Source organism: Ylistrum balloti, unplaced genomic scaffold, assembly GCF_031769215.1.
Source record: "Ylistrum balloti isolate Yb309-2 unplaced genomic scaffold, AGI_CSIRO_Ybal_v1 Utg370824, whole genome shotgun sequence".
In the NCBI taxonomy this organism is placed as follows: Eukaryota; Metazoa; Mollusca; class Bivalvia; order Pectinida; family Pectinidae; genus Ylistrum; species Ylistrum balloti.
The window spans coordinates 399,709-418,678 of NW_026782476.1; the positions used below are offsets into that span (position 1 = coordinate 399,709).

Consider the following 18,970-nt stretch of genomic DNA (forward strand, 5'->3'; position numbering starts at 1 on the left):
TCTACACAACTTCATTCGTACCTTACGGCAACACAAGTTGGCTTAACTGTTCCAATTGTTATCTGTAGATGCTCTGTATTATATATACTGCAAGGCTATTGATTCTATGTATAGTCATGTATATGAAGACTACTATGATATAACTACATTGCATTCACTTCAGGTACTTCATTCCAGTTATAAGTGTGAAGGCTATCACTGACTAAGTCTAATGGTGACTTGATCTTATCTATCTAAATATATGTACAGTGTATATAATCATATATATCAAACAATATAGTTCAATTTGCCTAGCCCTTATAACTAACAAGAAACTTTAATTACATATGATATATATATTTACTATCTGTAGGTATTGTAACTTTTTTCATGTTACATGCTGGGATATTTCACTTTATATCAATTTACTCGCGTTGGACGTAAAATGAATAGCTCTACAAATATGTAGCTAGAACACAGACGTAAATAGATCTAAGTTCGAGCTATAGTCGGGATATCTTTTTGTTTCCATACAGTATGCATTTACTGTGATTATATTAAAAATTTGTTACATTGTAATTATGAAAAAAACACGGGTTCATTCTGTTAAAACCCAGTTTTTTATTAAAGTTTCTGCGTTTTTGATTAAGTCAGTACAGTCTTGAAATATTTATTCCAACATCTTATCTCTCAGACACTGTAGCAACACGGATTTAGATTTTAAGTCCGTGGTATAGGGCCTACATGCAAATATGACATACATTAATTAGTACTAGATGTTGTGAATCGAACGCACTCAACATAAACTTTGACTCACGTTAAATCTCGTTGTGAGCGAGATGCGAATTCCATCATGGAATCTTAAAAACTGTTGATTGTCGCGAAGGCGGCTTCACCCGCTGAAAACTCCATTGTTTCCCTCTGATACTTGGAATCCGATTGTGAAGGCAGTGCATGGGTTCAACGTGATCAGGTAGGTGATATCATACACTAGTTATATCATTCAGGTAAAATGTTTCGTGTATGCTACAAAACTGTCAACACCTGTCAAATTCGCACCTGTGAGTGACGATGTTACGGTGTTGTCGCATGTTACCTGTGTTTTGCTATCTCCGCCCAAGATAGTTGCCTTGTCATTTTCTTACAGCGATTCAAGGAACTGATCACTCATCTAAGTATAGTGCGAATTAGCAATCTTTAATAACAAAAAGATTACGGTTGGTTTATGAAATTTGCAATACGCGCCCCTGTTTTCATGTTGAGACTCGTTTCACATGATAACAACTAGCAGTCGAAGTGTCGATGTCCTTATGTTTATGTTACAACACGACGTCTTGCAAAGAATAGCATGAATTTACTCGAGGAATATTATTGTGACTTTTAATGTAAGTATTTATAAAAGAATGAAAGATAACCTACTATATTATTGATTTTTAAGTATAGTTTCTGTTCATCTGAGTTACCAGATTAAACATGATTTTTCATATATGTACATAATTATAATTCCAACTGACTCCAATCTGTTAGCACTGTAAAGCAGTATTTATAAATAATTTTGAGTTAATACAGAGCAATGCTATTGCCTGTTTTAATGTCTGTTAAAGAAATTCACTTTAATATGTACCATTGGTGCTACTTAAATATAGAACTAACAATGTTAAATACAGTTTAGGAAAGGTGAAGTACATCAAAGGTTGATATTATCTATAATAATAAAAAATTTCTTCAGAATAAAGATGCACAGATTTTTATACAAAACATATGAATAAATGGCACATATTACATGTTATACATAATCATGAATAAGTTGTTTGCTACATCTTTAATGTATCAGCTAGTGATATTTATAAATAAAGCCAAAAGTACATATATCCTAGGATTTCCCAAAGAAGCGTTGAAACGCTTATATGTTTAACAGTCTGACTTACCGTGTATTTTCTTTTCCTCATAAATAGTTCACAAATGCCCTGTTAATCATCTTGATGGCTTGCTTTATAGCTATTGTCAGGGATTCCCATGAATGATAGATATAATATATATAAGTTGTTCCTCGACTATCATAGATAGTTTGTTGATTAATCCTCACTAAACCTGGAACACAACCATCTCGCCTTAATTTTCAATGAACATAGCTCGTCAAATATATAGAGAAAATGTATACATAATATTCTTGAATTGTATTCAAATCCTTAATATTTTTATTGCACACTATCTCTAATTTCAGAAAAGATGGCAACAGAATTCATGTATTCCCACATACACAACCCTTCAATGGGGAGTCCTTACAGCAACTCTAGTTATGGTAGTCACTTGAATGGCTATGGATCAAGGCAGAATGGAAAGAGCTTTGCCTTCAGGAAAAGATTTGAGAGAGTGGATTGGAGAAAGATTGCTTCTGTAGACATAAATCAGATAGCACAGACTCTTGACTTCAATGCCCTACAAGAAAACATCATGAACATTACTTTTTGTAATATTGAAGCAGAGTTGGTAAGTTGTAAGTCTACAGTAATTTTTATGATCTTTGTATCAGGGTTTATGTATTCTAGATATCTCTACATTAACTCTCATATTATGATGACATATTACTACATAGCAATCCTGTAATAACCCAGAGTACCAACAGTCATGCATTCAGCTTGGTACAGAACAATGAAACAGCATTTCTTTTTTATTCTACTGAATGGATATATATATGTGACACAAGTTGTTATATAAATATATCTGTTAGTAGTGGGACTAATTAAAGTAACCCTTCACTATAAATGTGCAAGACCACAGAAAAGATTTTCTCCTACAACATCAATTGCAATATAGTTCTATGTGTTGTTTACTCAGTATGCATGTCGTTGATTCAGCTAATACAATGTTGATTCAGTACACATGTTGTAAATTAGTATACATAATGTTGACTCAGTTTGCATAATCCTGACTCAGTATATATAATATTGACTCAGAATGCATAACACCGACTCACTATGCATAGCATTGACTCAATATGCATAATATTGACTCAGCATACATGATATTGACTCAGTATACATGATATTGACTCGGTGAACATAATGTTGACTCGGTATACATAATGTTGACTCAGTATACATGATGTTCACTCAGTAGTAATTCTTGTAGGAATTTTTGAGTGATTCAAAATCACTGTTTCCAAATCAATGAGTCTCATTACTAAGAGATAAGGTTGGTCCTAAAAGTTTGAATGAGTTCCAGAAGAAAATCATGAGCCCAGTGCTCAAATATCTGAGTAAAAAAAAATCACTACTCATTACATATGTTGTTGAAGTAGTATACATTGTGTTGACTCATTTTACATGTTGTCAACTCAGTATACATAAACATGCTTTTTACTCTGCATACTTGATGTTGACTCAATGTAGTTGTTGACTCAGATACATGATGCAGACTCGGCATGTATTTTTGTTGACTCGATACACATGTTGTTGATTCAGTATACATAAAGTAGACTTAGTGTATGTTGTTGAATCAATACATATGATATTGATTTAGTATCAATGTTGTTGAGTTAATATGATTTTGACTTAGTGTACTGGATGTTGGCTCAGTATGCTGACTCGGAATAAATGTTGTTGACTTTGTAAACATGTTGTTGACACCTGCTCAGTATGTTGATGCAAACTGTTGAATGTTTTATGATTTTTAGCATCATTTTATTTGACAGGATTTACGTATGGTGGACCCAAACTTTGTCAAGTTATTCAAGCTAGCCCAGCTGTCTATCGAGTACTTACTGGTAAGCAGAAAGATTAAAGCAAACTTCATAGCAAGCTTTCGATATTCATTGTAAATAGGGTTTTATTGTAATTGAAAAACATAACATCCAGTTACAAGCCTTGTATAGGCCTTGAATAAAACTGCATAATACTTATTTGATACAATAACTTTTGATGAAATTTGGCCTGTTAAATTTGAACAGATGAAGATCATAAGGTAATATATCTCACAAAATTATACAGAGCAGTATAAGTGTTTGAGATGTAATGATTAAGTGCATGGTTCGGGTAAAGAAATAGTTGAATTTTCACAGCATTCTCAAGAATACCTCACAGGTGTGATAACTTCTATGGAGGAAAAGGTGAAGAAATCACAGGAGGTTTGTACATTTATTTAAAAACTTGATGTCAGATTTTAAATGTAATTGTTTATCTATGACCCTGTTTATTACTTTAAGCATGACTTGCACTTCAAATTTTTCAATATCTTTGAATATCAACTTTTTAAAATTTACAAATTTTAAACCTAAAACAAGTTATAATGTAGAACAATTTCAAAGGATCACTCTTGTTGACCCGAACATATATGCAACTTGGTGGAAGGCAAGTATATTGCTAGTGTGTGTTACAACTATGTGTTGCCACAGTACTAAATGACCACCCTCTTCTAACCTATTTTACAATTAATGTTGTAAATTATAGGAACAAAATGAGACGAAACAGGCTGAAGACAAGCTGAAACAGCAATTAGCAGACGTAAAGAAAGAAAGTCATAAGCGAAAGAAGTTACTCATGGCCCAACAACAGTTGATTCATGCTGGTTCTGGTAGTTATAACAAGGTAAAGGCATCATTCATGTATAACATCAGGTTAAGGTTGTATCTGTCAGTTCTATAGTACATTAGGTAAAGGTTGTATCAGTCAGCTCTATAATACATTAGGTAAAGGTTGTATCTGTCAGCTCTATAATACATTAGGTAAAGGTTGTATCAGTCAGCTCTATAATACATTAGGTAAAGGTTGTATCAGTCAGCTCTATAATACATTAGGTAAAGGTTGTATCAGTCAGCTCTATAATACATTAGGTAAAGGTTGTATCAGTCAGCTCTATAATACATTAGGTAAAGGTTGTATCAGTCAGCTCTATAATACATTAGGTAAAGGTTGTATCAGTCAGCTCTATAATACATTAGGTAAAGGTTGTATCTGTCAGCTCTATAATACATTAGGTAAAGGTTGTAGCAGTCAGCTCTACAATACATTAGGTAAAGCTTGTATCAGTCAGCTCTACATTTGGTAAAGGTTGTATCTGTCAGCTCTATGATACATTAGGTAAAGGTTGTATCAGTCAGCTCTATAATACATTAGGTAAAGGTTGTATCAGTCAGCTCTATAATACATTAGATAAAGGTTGTATCAGTCAGCTCTATAATCTATTCTTAACATCCAATGCACAGAGAAAATATTCTCTGGTTTCTTCATTGATTTGATGAAGCATCCATTTTTTTGTTTACAGTGTCCATTTTGCTCAAAGGCATTTCTGAACAGTTCCTTCCTTCAATCTCACATTAATCGTCGTCATGGTGATCAGTCTGTCCACTCAGCAGTGATTACAGCTCCAACTCAACCAGAGCCGGAGAAACCTTCAGAATTCCAATTGCAGATGGATGAACTCCGAGAGAGGCTACATGCCACTGAAACTCAACTACAACAGGAAAAAGTCAAACGCAAACAGGTATGGTATAAGTATTGTGCAGTAGCAATACCTTATTATTATTATGCATGTAGTTATATTGAAACATAGTCCTAAATATGACATAGCTGTATTATTACATGGGTACTGTTTTATTTGGTAAATAAACTGTGTAATAATTTTGTGTGTTAACTCCTGTTAATTAAACTCTTGTGATGTTAAACTTAATTATTGAAGTGACCTCACACACAGGGAGGTTACAGTGGCGACCATAGAATTAAATAAAGTTGAGTGGAATTCAAATTTGACATGAAAAAATATCTTTTCTGAAATGTTTACCACAATCATTGCTCATATCATAAAAAAATCTGAAATGAGTTTCCCATTGATATTCAATTTACGAAACTCAAACAAATTTCATCTTAGCCTGCAAAAGGCTCACGAAAACGAAAAATTCATAGGCTTGTTTCATAGATTACATATGAAATGGAAACTCATTTAAGTTTATATCTTGACTTTTTTATTTGTGCTACTGTTGTGTGATATAGCTGATATCACATTGACATCACATTTAATATATCTAAGAAAGGTGACACAAAGTTTCATGTGTCACAGGATTTGTAGTCTTTGTTGAAAGAGGGTGGAATGTAACAGAGATGAACAGGGTGTCATTTGTGACCAACTAGCTGAGCACTGTTAGTTAGAATATTTGTCTATGGTTTAGGTGTCCAGAGTTCAAATCCTGGTCTCTTTGTAACTTTTAACCACCAGACTTTGAATCCTAGTCTGGTTTATGCACTTTTCCTGACCTGAAAACAAGTGTACAGATTCACAACTTGAGAAATGTTAAAAAGGAAAGTTATAGTATGTGTACATCTGTATAAATTAATATACAACGATAAAAATGCTTTGTCAAGTGAGATTTTATATCGCAATATTTGATTTGATATTTCCAGGAAAAAGAGAGAAAAATGAAACTACAGCAAGTAGAAGGTATCTCTGTAAGTACTGCATCATGGTTCTGTTTAGTAGCAACACATTCTGGAAATACAGTGCGATCAGGTCATTTGATGAAGATAATGATAAAAGTGTGAAGAAACAAAACACGTACATTTAGCTGTGTATTTATACTACATTTCATACAACAATAGATACAAAATATACAACCTGTACCTACATAATTAGATCTGGTGAAAGTTATACAAAATGTCATTTTCAATGAATCTAGTGACGAACCTGTCTTAAAGGCTACATGTCTATAACAAATAACTGTATGTGATTGTACAAAATCATTTTAGAGATGAAACAAATCTATCAGTAGATATGTGTATATCTAAAGAACTATTTAATAAAGTTGGAAGTATTTTTTCAATTTCTATTTCTTACATTTTATGTTTTATCAAGGCAACAGCAAGTCACTGTAATTTGTTCTCATTTTGATTTTACGACTTACTGAATTTTATTTTTATTGGATTTTTCTTATTGATATTTAGGAGTCAGAGAAAGAAATGTACCAGAGAGAAATAAATGCATCTAATAAGAAAATTGGGGAGCTTGAAAGAGCTTTTAATGAGAAGTTGTCAAAGAGATCAGGTCTGGGTGAATTAGAAGATGACATTGAAGTTGAAAAAGAACTACTGCACAAGCAGCGTGAGGAAGTTGCCATGTTGAAAGAAGAGCTTGGAGCTAAGGTAGGCTTAATAACTTAATAATAACTAGGATTGTTGATATCAAAAAGGCAATTATGAAGGATTTTCTTTAATACAGAAAGAAGATAAGAGAAAATGGTGGATTATAACTAGTAGTAGTTGGAGTTCATTAGTGATCTATTTTTTGTCAGGTGTGACTTTATCATGATCAAAAGAAGTTGTCAGATAAAGTTTATAATCACTTCAACCTATCAATCATCCTTGCTCATCGTGTATGACCCATGACCTCTTGATTTGCGGGTGCAACACTTGTGCATACATGTACCATCTGGTATTCAGGCTGTGGAGGGAAGTCATTTCACAAGTATTATCTCATTTCAAATGGGTGGAAGGGCATGGGGAAGGGGAAGTTGGCAAGGTGGGGAGGGGGGACTGGTTTGTACAATATTATATCAATTCTATTGTTCATCAGAAATAATTACTAAAATTTACATATGTGAAAAGAAAACTGAAATACTAGGACTTCCAGTATATGTGCTTTTGGTGTAAGGATAAATCCTGATAGCCAGGTATTGTTCCTAAATTCATATGGCTATAGAAATATCATAGAATAAATAGGATATATCAGATGCAATGTAACATTGAATTGGAGGTGAACCATCACACTGCTTTACTTCAGGATTTCATTCATAAGTTAAAGTGTTATTTCTTATATAATCAGATCTGGAACACATTTTCAATCCCTGTACAAGTTCTGTTTATTATAATGTCTGGATATTGTAAGCTAGTTTGAGGTTTTACATTGTCTTGTTACCAATCAGAATAAATTCATCTTCTATATTTCATGAGATAATGCCAGCGAGTGCATCATAGTATAACTCTCGACTCAAACAAGGCAAAAATAAAAAAAGAAATAAAATGGTAGACAAAATTTTCTATTATATAACTAATTTTTATTTTCATATATCATACTATTATTACAGGTGAAATCTGTCGAGTCAGATGTAGAGATTCGATTTGCAAAGCAGGAGAAAAAATGGCAGAAAAAGGTTCAAAATTTGACACGCCAACATGCAGATGATATAGGAAAGGTAAGGCTGTAATATAGTCAACTGGTCATCAGGAAGTGATGAAGGCAATATATAGTGGAGAAATGTATACGGGGTGCCACCTAGTGATGGGACAATGATCAGCTTTATTCATATATCTCATAAAGTAACCTAGTCTGATGTGCTAAGTCATTGTAAATTTTTATAATTGATCGTCAGTACCTCAATATTTTCTTTTACATTAGTATAAACAAAATATAAGAATCAAGATAAGGATTATTGTGATTTGAAAATCTTGTGCAGTTACCCCGGTAGCAAACAACTGTTCAACTGTATCTGTTCTGGTTAGAAGTCATTAATGTTTAAAACATGTTGTATAGACATAGTGATGTTGACAATACTGTATTTGTAAGGTAAAAAATATGTATGTGATTATAACTATCTCATTCAGCTGAATATCGTCCTTGAGAAAGCCGGGCAAGCTCTGGCCCATGATAAAGACGGCCGCCAGCATCAAAAGGAGGTGCAATCTGTTCTTAAGGTTAGTAGCTAAAAATTAATAATATCAAGATGATATTTGGGGAGACAATATTTATATTTTGGCATTATGTTATTATATCATGAGATATTCTTAAATCTGATATATGCAAATAGAGGAACACATTGAATGTCTGTCACAGTGACTTTTTGATTTTGTGAGAATCAAATGTTAAACTGAAATATATGCACATCTTTCTAAAGTTCAAATGTAACTGGATAATAGACAAGGTTTTATGCTGAGGACCACTAGTAAAATGGCATCTCGAGAACTTTTATCACCACTTTCAAATCTTATTGTTTTGTTTTTTGTAGCGATCCAAGGAACAGGAGGAGTTATTGAGGAGTCAGGGAAGCCAGGGATACGAGGATGAAGTGGAAAAGATGTACAGGGAAGAGGTATAATATCTATTTCCTACTTTTTGTCTGTCATGTAGTTACGAATGTCATTACTTAAACTGTCTCCAACAGACTTCTGTTTGGTTAGGAACTGTCTCCAACAGACTTCTGTAATGTTAGGAACTGTCTTCAACAGACTTCTGTCATGTTAGGAACTGTCTCCACCAGACTTCTGTCATGTTAGGAACTATCTCCACCAGACTTCTGTCATGTTAGGAACTGTCTCCACCAGACTTCTGTCCTGTTAGGAACTGTCTCCACCAGACTTCTGTCATGTTAGGAACTATCTCCACCAGACTTCTGTCATGTTAGGAACTGTCTCCACCAGACTTCTGTCCTGTTAGGAACTGTCTCCACCAGACTTCTGTCATGTTAGGAACTGTCTCCACCAGACTTCTGTCATGTTAGGAACTATCTCCACCAGACTTCTGTCATGTTAGGAACTGTCTCCACCAGACTTCTGTCCTGTTAGGAACTGTCTCCACCATACTTCTGTCATGTTAGGAACTGTCTCCACCAGACTTCTGTCATGTTAGGAACCGTCTCCACCAGACTTCTGTCATTTTAGGAACTGTCTCCACCAGACTTTTTCATGTTAGGAACTGTCTCCACCATACTTCTGTCATGTTAGGAACTGTCTCCACCAGACTTCTTTCATGTTAGGAACTGTCTCCACCAGACTTCTGTCATGTTAGGAATCAATGCGATTTGATATTTTCATTAAGGTTACATATATATATCGAAAAGACATTTCAATCCATGTTATAAATTTGTACTTTCCTTTCCTTCATTATAGATATCAAGACTTTAATATAGCTGTAGAGTGAATATTTTACTGAATTTTTAGTACAAATCTCACAATCAGTTTTTACTCTTAAATGTAAGACTTTATTCATTATGAAGATGTAAACTTGAACCTCACTATCAAGAAAAGTACTGTTTACTACTGTCATTATATAGCTATACAACACCATTCCATTTCCTGAACTTCACAGTTCATGTTTACTCATACTTAAGTGAATGTATCACTTGATATTGATGTCTTATTCAGCAGTTAATAGCCCAGAGTGAGGTGACGCCTCTTCGTCTTGAAAATTCTAGTCAACGAAGGAGTATGATGATGCCGAGTGATGATGAAGACGATGAAACCACAGGTAAAATTGAATCACTTGAATTCAGATGGGAATTAAGACCTGAAATCTTTTTTTCAAAAGATAAAAATTGAACACTGAGGACATTACAGTTTTCCCCATTAAAATTAGTTTAAAGATAAACCTTTGTTTGTCTATTTGAAGATCAACTTATTATTTGTACCTTTCATTGAAACTCCATTCAATTGTAACAGATAAATGACATAGTATATTCAAATGACATTGAGTCTGATTCAGTTGTATGATGTAGATACTTATATTAAAATGAGGTTCTTAATTATACACTCTCTAACCATGAAATATAATTTTCCATCTTTGTAGAAATGGCCACGGCATCCCAGAGCTTAACCCAGTCCCTACACAGTACCTACAGGTGAGTCAGAGAATGTAGTCCGACCTAGTCCCTACACAGTACCTACAGGTGAGTCAGAGAATGTAGTCCAACCTAGTCCCTACACAGTACCTACAGGTGGGTCAGAGAATGTAGTCCAACCTAGTCCCTACACAGTACCTACAGGTGGGTCAGAGAATGTAGTCCGACCTAATCCCTACACAGTACCTACAGGTGGGTCAGAGAATGTGTAGTCCAACCCTGTCCCTACACATAAACTTACTTAGACATGATGGAATTGATGCAAGGCCTCAAGGTGATGAACAAAATTACAAAATAATAGTAATAAATTATATAATATTAACACTGAGTGTGATGTTTCTAGCTAGCATTTATAACGTTCTGTCATGATCTGGATAGAAAAGTAGGGGTCACATTGCCTCTTTAAAAAGTTCTGCCAAACAAGATGTAGTGGTTATCAATATGTCTAGGCACAAGTTTCAAAGCTTTTGTGTAATTGATTATGTTTGTTATGTAGGAGTGGAGAGTTGACTTTGAGAACTACCCAATTCCTGGAGGAATTACGTAAGAATCCTACACTGAAGGTGATGCGTGATGAACTAGCCTCATTACTACAAGACCATCTTCAGAAGATTGGTATTCCTCCAGTAAGTCTCCTGTACATTATACTGCGATTGGGTTAATCATAAACCCTCACCTGTTTCAAATGGTAAACAATGACCCCAATATTCTGAAAAATTACTAAGTAAGGCTGCTGTACAAGATATGGCTCTGTCATATTATTAATAATCATCACAAAATGGCCTGATAGTGAAGTATGATTTAACATTGCTTTGCTGGTGTAGTTATACACCAAGCTCTAGCTGTCATGTTACAAGAAATCTTCCCAAACATCCCCAAAACTGCTTTCACATAAACAAGTTGAAGAATCAAGGCAGCAAAGAAATATTCAGAGGTAAATGAACACACCTATTCTGGATATGGCAAATGTTACATTTATAGGCCATAATGTGCACTTTGAGAATTTGCTGCAGAGGATAAAATGACAGAACATTCCTAAAATGTATTGCTTTTAAACCTGTCTTGAATACAACTACCTGGAAATATATGTGTATGTCGTCCTAGAGTGGTGTGGTAACGTAGACATGAAATTAGCGAGTACAACTGACCCTTTATACTGGACATGTTGAATATTCCTCAGATAAGCCATGATCCTGACCTGTATCTGGTGTTTTACTTAAAAGGCTTACACAATAGTTATATTATGTGAAAGGAACAGTAACTTTGTTATATCCTGCATGCTGTCTGATTAAAAAATCAAATTGAATGTGTCTATATTGATTTACTGGACTTGTTCGTAAATATTTTGAAAATATATATATTTCCTTTTATTTAGGAAATGAGAGGTATTCCTGATGACGTTTTAGTCAGTAAGATGAGTCTTCTGAAAACTAGACGACTGGATACTGTAAAGGTTTGTACATTGTTGGGAGGATTTTGGTAAAGGGAGGTAATCTAAAGTCATCAATAGACAAATTTTGTTTATTTTTTCACTTGAAATAGTGAAAGAATACTACAAAAATAATATGTTATCTAATTAATATAATTCAGATCTGAGAATTGTTTCTTGAAGTTTGCTCAAAAGTTTTAGTCTAGTGATATATCTATTTCTAAATATAAAACAAAACGACCCGGGGCAAATTATTGTGAAGGTGTGTCTGCCTACATAATCATATTTTTGAGTTTTGGATTGGTAATGAATTGAAGTCTTCTCTGGTACACAACCTGGAATATCATAGTCTTAAAATGTTTCTGCTGATGGATCTAAGTAACTCATGAAAGCTTGTTACAAGTAAAACATAAAAATTCTGTCACTAAAGCCAAGAAATCTCATTAACAAATGTCTTTGAATTAAGCACTGTGTAGATATTAAAGAATATCAAGTTTTTTTTTTGATGCTATGGAAATGGTTGCTAGATCAGTTCTCTGTTGATAGAAAATCGACGTGCAGCATTTGTTTTTCTGATTCTGAGAGTTTTCATAATTATTATGTGGCTTCCCTTAGCAAAGAGATGACCAGGCAATTAAACATTCACTGATATTTTATATGTGAAAAAAATGATTACATTTCAATGTTACTGCAGATGGATTTCAAAATAGTATTACATTGTTATATGTAAATTGTTTTTGACTTATAGAAGTACCCAATCTTTCCTGAGTTTCGACGACAATGTAATGCTTATGCAGAACAGCAGGCTAAAGAAAGGCTGAAGGAGATGAAGCGTTCTCCAGTCACATCTCCAGGTGAGAACCCTTATGACATTTGTTGCAATATTTGATATCAAAATTGTCCATCTCATATCTTTGTATTCAAATGTCATTAATTGTATAGTAATATGACTAAAGGGAGGGGGTCAGAGCCACGATTGCTTAGATGGTCAGGTGACCTACGTCACCTTAGGTGAAGATCGAAGGTGTGTGGTTTGACACTCCCTACCATTGGCAGTTTGTGTTTCTCAGAAGGCTGAGAAATGGATGTTTCATGTCTAACATTTATTGACAGTGAAATACCTTGGCACAATTTTAAAATCTTCACAAATTCTTTCAAAGCTGGATCACGAACGACAAGCCCTCAAAGACCACAAGCTGTAAGTCCACCTGGCCAATCTGCAGCACAACGCAGGACCCCACAATCATCAGGAAAGGCAAGTCCTACTCGACCGAATCAACACCCTGCCCCTAAACCTCAACCCCGAGTCCCTAGCCCACAACGAACTATGCAGTCAACAGGAACTACAAGTGGAGGACGTACTGGGTATGTTAGCTTCTTTACTGTATCAAACTTCCTTCTCAAGGTTATCAAGGTTGATGACAGCAAATATATCTTATAGATTTTTTGAATGAAGAAAATGGTGAAGTAATTTTTAGTACTTCTTGGGTTTTTATTTTATAAGAAAACAGTTATTCATTATGTTTGTACATGAATTCAATTTTCACAACCATGCCATATCATTAAAAAATCATGGCATTTGGACAGTAACTGAAATACAGATGAGTTAGATTATCATAGGCAGGTTCCAGTGTAGAGGATTTATAGAATTGTCAGATCTGAATATTATGTATGTGTTCTGAAGTTCTCCATGACAGCATCTTACCCAACTAAAAAAATAAAAAATTGTTGAAATGAAATATTGGGTGTGTATTATGATATGATTTGAAATTGTTTCATATTAGAACTAAGAACAGGGGACATTCTGTTTATGAGTGCTAATGTCTTATTCTGATATTACATGACAGATCTAGTGTAGACTGGACCAGCACACAGTGGGATTCAGATGATGATGATGATGAGGATGAAAGTGAAGATGAACAGGCCTTCAGACATGTTACACAGATAAAATCAGGACCTCGTAACATCTCGCCATCACCCAAGCCCAGAACGTCACCCCATCAGCCAGCTCCTGTGACTCGTACCGCTGGTCCACAGGTCAAAACAGTTATGTCTAAACCTTTACATGATGATGATGACTGGGATGATGATGAAAGGTAGATTTAATAGAAATTAACAAAGATTCAGCTTTCTTTATCTAAAAGATTTTTTTCTTGCAGAACTCAAAAATTAAATCATATACTTATTTCATTAAAAAATTGTTTCCAATATGAATTCAGAAAAAAACCATAAAAAATGTATGTTTAAGATCACTTATTATGAAGTGTCTGTGAGATTAATCATCAGTATCTGTCATCTATTATGTGTCCTGTCAACTTTTTGCAGTTTAAAAATTTCATTTGATGACTACAAAAGGTTTATCACTAAACAAGGCCTGTGAAAACATTAACCTTGTTATGCTTCAATCTTTTTTGAATCAGAAAGTTTTGTTAAACTACACCAACTGATTTGTAAAATGACCATCCATACTTCTGACTGGCAGAACATTTCCTAATTTAGATATCATAATCTAATAAATCCTGATTAAAGTACAACAAAAGATTGAAGAATGAAATAGAACATTTTCTAAGTAACTATCAGTAATATATTGGTCTTCTAAATGTAGTCCGATCTCAATGTAGCAGAATTCAAAATACAGTTTTCAAGTCACTTATGACATTTATGAAAATGGCTGTTAAGGTTTCTTCCCATGGAGTTGGTAGACAAGTACTTGTTTAACAGTATGGATGAAATCTAGATATGTCACATCTTCAGATTAAGTAAGTCACAGGTATTAATGGCACAATCTGTATAACATGAAATTGAAATGTAAAGAAAGAAAAATGTTGATAGAATCACTTCCAAAAAAATTATATTTCTGTGGTTCATTAAATGAAATGATGAAAAAAAACTAAATTTTAATTTTTGTTTTCAAGTGAAATGGATCATGGAGGATTTGGTAAGCCAGCCATTCAGAGGTCAAGTAGCATGCCAATGAAAGGACCATCCAGTGTGCAACCCAAGGGTCAAAAAGTGGCCGAACTCTCACGCTCTATTGAGTATCAGTTAGCTGTAAGTTGTCACCGTTGTTATCTGTGTACTAAAAGGTGTTACTCCTTCATGTGTTTCAAGTGTTTTTGATGAAACTTGTTTCCCAGCAATATCAGTCAGTACAAGGAAGTTAGCACTGCATCTGTCAGTATCTCCAACCACATTTACTTAAAAGTACTGCCATGTATTTTATAAATGAGCAACAGGAATTTAACAGATTTCCAGTGATATGACCTAAGTTAGGCACCAGCTATGTAACAACTTTGGCAATTTGTAATACAGTATTGGCATGGAGTTTGTTCATATACTAACTATAATGTAAAGTTATTTAGAAAAATGTCTCAGATATTCGACATTTAAACCCTTTTTGGTTCAAAAAGCTGCAGTCTTAGTTTTGCCTAACAGTGCATTAAACTCTATTTCTATCGACCTAGTAATCGGGGCATTTAGGTCTTTCAAGTATTGTTGTTGGAATGTTTTTAGTGTTAGTTTTTATTGCTATGAAAGATTTATCAACAAACTAAAAATGGGAATGTTTCACCAACAACAAAGTAAACTTTTAAAATAAAGATATAAAGTATTATGTATTCAATTGATACTTATACTCAGAAAATTTAGAATATATTATGTTTGCTGATGCAGGGGAGGAAAGCAGCAAAGCCGGTAGGAGGGATAGATGTGATGTCTAAAGGAAAGAACAATGAGGTAGGTCAATTGGCCTGACACGTGTCTCTGATAACAATAGTTAGCACACACTGGATCTTGATATAGTATTGTTATCTGATACCCCCATATACTTAACACATGTACATAATAAGATGCACACTCAAGCGTTATTTGGTTTATGTTAATCAGCAATTGTACACAGAGTTTCATCAATATCACAGGCTGAAAATCCTCTTACCATATAAACTTGATGTATTTCACTTCAACAAACTTGTTTTCAACCCAAAAACATGTGACAAAATTTTCAGCTAATGTCACAGATAACAATTATTATCTCTTTCATCAGGAGGAGTCTGATAGTAACTGGGATGTATCTTCAGTAGAAGAGGACATCTCTCCCACCAGAGCTGCTCCAAAGTAAGTCAAATATTTGTCATTGAACTCGATAGGACTACTCCCAAATAAGTCAAATATTAGACATCTCACCCTATACAGTTGCTCCCAAGTAAGTCAAATATTAGACATCTCACCCTATAGAGCTCCTCCCAAGTAAATCAAATATTAGATATCTCACCCACTAGAGCTGCTCCCAAGTAAGTAAAATTTTAGACATACAAGCCCAATAGAGCTGCTCTCAAGTAAATCAAATATTAGATATCTAATAGAGTTATTACCAAGTAAGTCCAATGTTAACATTCAGCCATCCTTGTCAGAAGTTAGATTTTTGATAACACAAAAAGTGTATGTGTATATACATTATTTACTACTAGTATCTTTCAAACATTTAATCCATAGTGTGTAAATATATTTATAACTTCATAGCTTGGTAGTTGGTAGATTTTACTTTCTTTTGTCCTCTACAGGAAAGCACCATTACCGGTGAGAGGAAGTCATGCCTCGGACACCTCTAACACCTATGGGACAAGTGTCTGGGGGTCCTCATCTAAAGGTAAGTCACCTACAAAACCTGATAGAACCAGTAGTAGAATAGAATTATCTCTTAAAGGTTAAGTTCTTCTCTAGACAACCAGGTATGAATCCTGGATTTGACATGAAAATGTGTTGGGTTGTGTGCCTGACCATGTAAGATTTTCCCTCCTACTGTGTGACCTTATGCTTGTCGATGATTGTTACTTTTGATTCTAACAGTTCCTGTTGTTTAATTTTCTACCAAAATTGTAGTGCTATCCAGGAACGCACGTCAATAAGATGATTGTATGGATTAAATTACCTCCCTTCATCGCATATTCTTATTATTGTTATCAAATCATACCACAGTTATAATGGTTCAAATTATTGTTTTGGTTTGTTTACATTTTCTAACTATTATTTAGAACTCTTGTAATGTAGATTGTCCAATTATTTCAAAGTATGTTAGCCTGTAGCCTTAAGTAAAATAATCAACCATTAGCTCATTGCAAATACTCAACACATACTATATTTTTCATGATGTTTCCCAGGACATACTGTTTTTTACCAGTGTTTTTGTGATGTTTTGCTTTTTAGTTTATTATATGTTTAGGTGTTGTCCACACACCTGTGACTATTTTTTCATTGTGTCTACAGCTGCCAGTACTGTACCTGCTGGGTCGAGTGCTGTTAGAGGATCAAACTTCAGCGTGACAGATGTGAGCTCAGATGATGAGTTAGACCTAGACAACATATAGACCCAAGTTCAACATACTTGCCATGTTTTTACTCCCATATCAAGAAAAAGTACCTCTCAGTGGCCAGTCATGGCCCACTTGCATGAAACTGTGAAATATTCAGGTTCTTGGCCTTCCTTATTGGGCAAATGATATACCCAACCACCCAAGGACAGACAGCTTCCCTACACCAAGACACATTGTCAGTACAGAGACAGACAGAATACCAGTTCTCTGACTCATGATTTGGTACAATGATGGAAAAAATACCTGTACAGAGATGGATTAATTAACTGTACAGTAAAACTTGGTTTTAGTACTGAGACAGACAGATATCTGTACTCTTTCACCTTGTCTTTTCACCTCAAGTTCAGCGAGAAGACAATTTACAGAAATCTTAGAAAATGTATTTGTATTTCCTGTGAATTATGGTTGTGCTACAACATACCGTCCAATACATATACAACATCAATTAATGATTAGAGATTAGTTCATTTTTAGTTTATGTGCAACTTTATACAGTAAGTTTACTTACTGACTTTACTTATAAAATCCTTATATAGGAAATTGACTGACTTTTCTGGGTATCTAACTACAAACATAGTTGGAGTTAGGTTCGTAATTTTCAATTTTATGCACACAAAATTTAAACTGCTTCACTGAATATGTTACTTCAAGGTAAAAAAAAATTTAATAACTATCAGAAACAATACTATGTTTTTTTTTTTTTAAAAAAGGAGTTTATAAGTTTGAAGCTTTTTCCTTTAAAAATCTGTTCGTTTTAAAGATAAATTTGTGATATTTGTATTAAAATAATTTGAAATATTTGTGAATTATCTCCCTTCTGCATGATATTTATTTGTTGTTATGAAGAAAATGATTATCTTAGTATTTTGGGGAGACTACACGTCTGATAAAAACTACATAAAGTATTTTGCAGTAGAAAAAGACTGATAGATATTATCCGTTCCGATTGTTGTATGCATACATTACTATTGCAGATTCTTATCAAGAACACTTTGTCCTCAACAGATTTACGTGAAGCTGTGCTATTTGTTGACAACACTGATTCTATATCTTAGTTTGTCTGTAATGTGCATGTTTCTCAGCATGAGTTACTATTGCCTTTAGATGTTGTTAAGGTATGAGCAAAGCAAATCTCTGTAGTTACAGCCAAAATTGTGTACAAATGACTTTACCTATAGATTTAATTACAGACTAAAAAATCTGTATTTTAGAGGAGCATTGTAAATCTGAAAAGTAGACTTCAAAAGTTGTTCCATATGTTGTACAGTTACGACAACTGCAAAATATAGACAATATAAGATATGTAAATAATAGAGATTTTAGCTATATCAATATGTAGTTAACTATCAATGTTGTGTCACAAAAAGTAAACCTTAATGAAATATCAATTATTTCATTAAATTCAATTTAAATATGTTGTTAAAGATATTTTTATGGGTTAACTTTTTAAAAAAAATGCCCATTATCTGATATGAACTTTGAAAAAATAAGTTGTTTGTGATTTTATAAAGGGCTGAATGAATTATTTCTATTTATATCACAAAAAGTGCATTGGCCATAATAGTGCTTTTAACATTTGCCAATCAGAATTTTAAT

General features: G+C 33.9%; 1 protein-coding gene across 2 annotated transcripts; it reads left to right on the forward strand.

Moving 5' to 3' along the window:
- The first annotated feature begins 862 nt into the window (after nucleotides 1–862).
- On the forward strand, nucleotides 863–18,071 carry LOC132558780 (cilium assembly protein DZIP1-like). Of its 2 annotated transcripts, none has more exons than XM_060223385.1 (23): nucleotides 863–952; nucleotides 2,204–2,469; nucleotides 3,674–3,745; nucleotides 4,040–4,105; nucleotides 4,428–4,565; nucleotides 5,242–5,460; nucleotides 6,375–6,419; nucleotides 6,912–7,109; nucleotides 8,051–8,158; nucleotides 8,568–8,657; nucleotides 8,969–9,052; nucleotides 10,104–10,206; nucleotides 10,525–10,576; nucleotides 11,073–11,202; nucleotides 11,952–12,029; nucleotides 12,754–12,859; nucleotides 13,166–13,370; nucleotides 13,853–14,101; nucleotides 14,921–15,056; nucleotides 15,678–15,740; nucleotides 16,048–16,118; nucleotides 16,565–16,650; nucleotides 17,268–18,071. In XM_060223385.1, the coding sequence occupies exons 2-23, from the start codon at nucleotides 2,209–2,211 to the stop codon at nucleotides 17,366–17,368; spliced, it is 2,661 nt and encodes an 886-aa protein (XP_060079368.1). In that variant the 5' UTR covers nucleotides 863–952; nucleotides 2,204–2,208; the 3' UTR covers nucleotides 17,369–18,071. The 2 variants fall into 2 exon arrangements, with proteins under 2 accessions (XP_060079368.1, XP_060079369.1); XM_060223386.1 differs by having other exon boundaries at nucleotides 10,107–10,206.
- Nucleotides 18,072–18,970: the final 899 nt, after the last annotated feature.